General features: G+C 31.8%; 1 protein-coding gene across 1 annotated transcript; it reads right to left on the reverse strand.

Annotated features, from left to right (window-relative positions):
* LOC113738961 (LEAF RUST 10 DISEASE-RESISTANCE LOCUS RECEPTOR-LIKE PROTEIN KINASE-like 2.1) lies at window positions 1-3859 on the reverse strand. The gene is made up of 3 exons (XM_072044807.1): window positions 3109-3859; window positions 1238-1273; window positions 1-1133 (listed from the first exon to the last, which is right to left on the reverse strand). Exons 1-3 carry the CDS (start codon window positions 3857-3859, stop codon window positions 1-3), a joined length of 1920 nt encoding a protein of 639 aa, XP_071900908.1.
* Window positions 3860-6492: the final 2633 nt, after the last annotated feature.

The following is a 6492-nucleotide window of genomic DNA, read 5'->3' on the forward strand; positions in this document are numbered from 1 at the left end:
TCATGACTCAGCTATTGTAATGGAAGATGCCTCTGGTGATCTTGAAGGAGAACCAAAGAAGGGTTTTGGAGGGAACTCCAAGGCCTCCAAGCTACCTTCCAGCATTTCTATCACCTTGCTTACTGCTGGTCTTTGCGATGGATCAGCCTGTATGCACCATAAACCCACTAGGACCATCTTTCGTGCAATTTCATCTTCTTCAGGAGTCATTACACCTTTCAATTTGAAGTCCTTTTCAAGTATCATATGCTGATACGCCCAGTGAGGAAAGTATATTTCACTTGTATGACTTGCTTTAACACTGACGTTCTTTCTTCCTCCAACCATTTCCATAAGCATCATTCCATAGCTGTAGACATCGGACTTGGGCGAAACAACTCCAAAGTTTCTACAGATTACTTCTGGGGCAATATAACCAACCGTTCCCCTCGCTTCTAGCATTGACACGACACTTTCTTTCCTGGAGCACAGCTTTGCCAAACCAAAATCAGAAATTTTAGGACAAAAGTCGTCATCAAGAAGTATATTGTGAGGTTTAATGTCAAAGTGCAAAATCCGCATGGTGCACCCTCTATGCAGGTATTCAAGTCCTCGAGCTATCCCCAATGCAATTTGATAAAGTTTTGCCCATCCCAGGTGACCATCAGTCTTTGACGTTGTTTCACCATGTATATATCTCTCCAAAGATCCATTAGGCATGAATTCATAGATGAGAGCCCTTTTCTGACCTTCAAAGCAGAATCCTAATAAAGCAACAATGTTAACATGGGATGTTCTGCTAATGCTTGCGACCTCATTGATGAATTCCTCTCCACTTCCTTTGGATGTATTCAGAATCTTTACTGCAACAGGACGGCCGGCAAAAAGATTTCCTTTGTAAACTTTCCCATATCCACCTTCGCCGAGTTTATCTTTAAAGGAGTTAGTCATTCTCTTGATATCGGAATAGCTGTATCTTCTTGGGGCAAGGGATCCATATTGCTTGATGGCGGCTTCAAGGATCAGATTTTCTTTTGATGTCCTCTTAAATAATAGTAAGATAGACCTATAAGCTGGTTTCTTGTTTATGATGCGGTGAATTACTACAGAGATGATTATTATTGTTGTCAGTAGTACTCCTGCTGCTGAAATTCCTGTAATATTATTTTCGCATAAAAGAAATACCATCACATGAAAACCGAATCACTTAATCATAATCAGCATTAATAGAACTAAATTATGGAGAATAGTATCATACCTATTACATTTCTCAGCCTTTGTGAACGATTCTTACCTGCAGAATAACCCCCGTATCAACAGAAATATGAATCAGATGAAGAAATAGTTTTTCACTACTTTGAACTTTCTACCCTTCCATTTTTGGCAGTTCACATTACAAAATAATTCCAGCTTGTCAGGTTAATTTAGCTGGTAACGTACTTTCGATGGTATAGGAATAAAACTATCTAATTATGCAAATGCGGAAATTCTTCTTAAGATAAAAGAAAATCAATTGAACCTAAGAGAATTGCCAGGAAAGTTACACAACAGGCAGGCATATTGGAAATAAATCATTTTGACTAGCTCCGACACATTCGGCAGGGTTCAGGGTTAAGAATTAAGTCCATAAGGTTTGGTATAGCAACAAAAGGATTGATTTGATTAGTGATGTCAGTATTGACCATGCAGTATACTAGGGTAAGCAAATGGTACAAATTTGGTAATTCGATTAGTTGAATTCAGTGAATTCAGTTATTTGACTTATAGAAATTTAAATCCCTTTCAATTTCGAATTGGCTATAACCGAATTTATTTCGCAACCGATTTCGAATTCGGAAATAGTAATGAATTCGGTTAACCGAATTTATTTATAAAAAAAAATGATTTTTAAAAATTATTACTGATTTGATCCCTAAATTTATTCATAATTTAACACATTACTTATGTTCTAATCATTTTGTAGTTTAATTTAATTAGCATTTATTTGATCACTTATACCTAGAATCCTTAGTCTATGATTTAAGGAACACATAAAAAGTGATTAATTTAAACTAGAATAAACCTTAAACTGTACAATGATTAATGATAATTTATGAATTTATAATTTACAATGATTAATAATAAGTAATATTAGTTACAAACTTACAAATTACAATGATTAGTGATAAGTTATATTAGTTACAAACTTATAATTTATTTCAAATCAAAATAAAACTTATTTACTTACATATGTTATTGTGAAAGTCAATATACTAATACAGTAATTTGTAACTCATATGCATTCACTTACACTGCTTAGTTGTCTTGTCATACTTAAAACCTTAAGATTAGTGAATAGAGAATATGAATTTTTATGTTAAATATATAATATAAATTTAGAGCATACTAATACTTGCAAGTTGCAGGTTACGCATTCAAATATTCAATAATTCGAACATGAATGATGTATCAAATTACCAATATCTAAATTCTAATTACTAATTATGTTTATTGTTTAATATTTAGTATTATACATATATGTATTAATTATTATCTAATTCTAGTCATGTTACTCATGTATAAAATAATAAGTATTATAGTTATGTTTTATTGTTATGTATTACTATATATTTGTATTATTATAGTCATATAACAATTAAAAAATACTAAAATAATATATTGTACATTATTATATATTATTATTATTATAAGTACATGATAATACCATATACTAACAATTATTAATAGCATTTATCTATATAATATAATAATATATTAGTAGTATATACTAATACTAAATAGCATTTATCTATATATTATATAATTTTATAAACTAATTTGGTATTCGAATACGGTAATGCGGTACCCTATTTCATTTTACCGAATTTGAATGCAAAATCGATTATTATCAAATTCATAATTTCATTACCTATTTCATACCATATTAAAATTCGATGAATTCGGCACGTACCGAATTTGTATCAAATTACCAAATACCCGACTTCAAATTATCAAATTGAATTTGAATTCGATTATGAATTCGATATGTACCGAATTTGCTCACCCCTACAGTACACATGTATCAGCAATCATATTTGTAAGGAATGTGCAAAAGATTTTCTATTGAATGCAAAACTCTTCCCTGCTTACCTTCATCACAGGTTTTTAGGTGTTTATGGTCATCACAGTAACACACAAATTCATTGTCATAAGAACCGCACTCCCCTCCACTACTCCTGCATTTGCTGCAACTGTCTCCATCCCACTGCAGAACGAATCCTTTCTTCAATACATCGGTATAATTCATGCTTAACAATCTTTTCAGGGAATCAATAGTTACTGGTGCACTAACTGGAGGTTGACATGACAGTTCCGAATGGTTCCTGCCGTCCAGGAGTTCGGTATGAAAAACAGCAAAAGCATGATGGCTAACATTACTGGCACAATCCACAGCATATGTCTCTTCTTGATACGGCTCAGTGCAATTGTAGAAGAAGAAAAGGTCCACAATTTCAGGGCCGTAGCAGAATGGAGTTCCTCCAGTGCTAAAATTATGTTGAGGGGTTGGACATCTATTACCAACATCATACAACTCAGCTTGAGATAGCAAAAGGGAATTATTCATGTAAAATATATCCCTGATGATATAATCATCATCAGAGATCTTTAAGATGGGGTTCTTGTCCCTGCAGGTGATATTGAACGTTGGTGAGCCACAATATGACTCTTGCCTGCCTGGAATCCAAAAGGGATACACAATGTTCAATCCATTCCCACAGCTCTGAGGCATGCAACCGCTTGAATTTGTGTAAAAGCATACAATTCCATCCACCAAGATAGTGAAGAGAATGGCTGTAATTTGAATATGATGATAAATCTTGTACAACAATTTGTGATCCATTAGTGTGGAAAGAAAGAAAATAGCAGAAGAGAGCTAAGGGATGAAAGGCACTGGTCCCTGGTGTAAGGAAGTAATATTGGCATCACAATTAAAAGAGTAGCTGAATTGGTCAAATTTCAAATGGAATTGAGGGGTCTACGAGACTACGACCTTTGGTCTGGCGTGTCTAAGTATTTGGATTTGACATTAGGTCTTCAGAGTAAAAAGACAAATTTGCCCTCAGGACTTGAAGTGAAAACGCGTTGAAAATGGACCAGTACCACCATGCAGATACATGTTGCCGTTTGACGCACAAAAAAAAAAAAAAAAAAGGGACCACCATGCAGATACAATTTTAGGCTGAAAATTTGTTATTGTTTTGGACTAGACTAGCCACAAAAATACTAGCTGATGCAAGCATGAAGGATATTCAATCTTAGCACTTTAAATTCCTATCCTTCATCTCACTAAATCTGAGTTGGAAAATTCTTTCGAGTAAAAGTATACATGATCCTAGCAAGTTTTTGTGTTGGCATAATTGAGCTCAACTTCACAAGTATTAAAGTTTCCTAATTATAATTCAGACGTTCTTGTTCTTGTCAAATTTTAGTGGTTAATTTACTGATTTAAAGTAGAGAGCAATTATTTAGTAGTTTCTTGTCTTAATAGTTTCTAAATTGTCAACTCTTATGTACTATATATAGGGTGTTTTAGTAGTGTTAGAGTGAGAAGAAAATTATGAAAGACCAATGAAATTAAGTCTTGATTATTTATAAAGTGGCTAGATTTCATGCCAGTCTCAATATGTGAGTTGGATGTAGCTCATCTCTTTTTCCACGCATTTTTATATATGTCAAAAATATTTTTGCTATGTGTTTTTATGTGCTAATAGGTAGTATCAAAACCCTAGAATATCTGTACTTTGATCTGAGGAATTGTCAAAAGTAAGATTACAAGATTGATGTTGATAGAATTTTGAAGATTGAAAATTTGAAGAGGTGGAGTACTCGAATATCGAAAAAAATTAGACCACTATTTTGACCTCGAGGTACTCAATAGCTTGACAATTAGGGAAAAAAATGTTAGCCCTGATTGAGACAGAGATCCGAAAAGAAAAACCCTATTATGTTTTTGTTGGTATTGGACCATATAAAGGTTAGTTTAAAAGTGGAATTGTGGGCATAATTAAATCAAAATTAATTAATTACTGATGTTTCTTATTTATAATTTGAGAGTTCTTGTTCTAGTCATAATTTCTTCACCCATTATCAGTTAATATCTGATTATAGTTTGAGTAAAATAACTCAATCATAAACCTGTTCATCAATAGTCAACAAAATATATTCATAACAAACCCATATATAGAGTTTCTAATATCAAAAATAATTTAAAAGTAATTCATTGACAATAATAAGCAAATGATTTTGAATAATTATTTTGGTATTTTCATACAAAGTAGGCTTTTTAAAGATAGTTTTTAATTATGGTATATTTTCTATTTGATACAAAGGAACGTTCAACATAGTAAAGTTAATTAACTAAAAGCTATGACTTCCTTTTTTACTTCATATTTGCTCTATGTACCCTCATATTTATAAACTTTTTATCTCAGTGATTTCAAACTTGATGAATGCTAAAATCTAAACTATATTGGTATAACCACTTTTGATTTTTTTAATTCATATAATTATTGAAAACTAACTAATTAAAAAGGCAAGAAAGAATTTTTACAATTTTAAAAAACCAACATTCTAAAACTATGAAAAAGTTAGGAGTTTTAAATATTAGATTAGCTATTTTTGGGGGTGTTTTTAAAAAATTTTACTGTAGCAGAGTTTTTAGAGTATATTTTGGAATATTTAAGAGTAGTAGAGTTTTTAAAATATATTTTGGAATATTTTTTAAATATTAAAAAAAATTTAGACTACTTTTTAGAGTACCTTTTAGAGTACTTTTAAAATTTTTTTATAGTATTTAAAAAATTAGTTTTTAAAAAACAGAAGAATCCAAATAGAGCCACTTTTAGAATAATTATCTTGTATCATCTTCACACTTTTATTCAAATAAATTAGGGGCTGGCATCCCCACCCCATGGACGGGGTTTTGCCACAAAAAAAAAAAAAAAAAAAAAAATCTTGTACGCCCAAATTAATCACGGGGAACTTTTTTGGTCAACCTTTTCATATGGGCTTAAGCTTTGAAAAATGATAGGACTCAAATAGTCCTCCAACTATTTTTAATTTAGTCCTCCAATTTTAAATTGAAACAATGTGATGTCTCAACTTTTATTTGCAAGGCTAATTTGGTCCATTTAAGTGCTACTTAACCATTTTTCTTTTTTATTTGGTCAAATGACAGCTGCTAACCTTTTCCAAGGAAGGGGTCGGCAGACCAAAAAGGTAACCGGGGAACTTGAGGGAGAATTTCGCTCGGAGACTAAAACGCATTTGCTTTTGACCAAATGAAGGTAGTGACTCGTAATGTTGCTAATTTTACGCTTTGCACATAAAAAAAAGTGTGCAAAAGTGCATATACAAATTATAAGTTTTAATCTCTTGACAAAAAAAATTATAAGTTTTGATCAAGTTTTATTAAAAAAAAAGGTCAAAATATAAACAAATAGAGTATATGCACAATGCATGCTTTATTGCGAT

The sequence above is a fragment of the Coffea arabica genome, chromosome 4c (assembly GCF_036785885.1).
Source record: "Coffea arabica cultivar ET-39 chromosome 4c, Coffea Arabica ET-39 HiFi, whole genome shotgun sequence".
NCBI lineage: Eukaryota > Viridiplantae > Streptophyta > Magnoliopsida > Gentianales > Rubiaceae > Coffea > Coffea arabica.

Coding starts and splice junctions, on each gene's coding strand:
- LOC113738961 (XM_072044807.1), bottom strand. CDS start 3,859: ATGGATCACAAATTGTTGTACAAGATTTATCATCATATTCAAATTACA. Junction 1,274..3,108: donor CCTAAAAACCTGTGATGAAG/GTAAGCAGGGAA, acceptor GTTATTCTGCAG/GTAAGAATCGTTCACAAAGG. Junction 1,134..1,237: donor AAGGCTGAGAAATGTAATAG/GTATGATACTAT, acceptor ATAATATTACAG/GAATTTCAGCAGCAGGAGTA.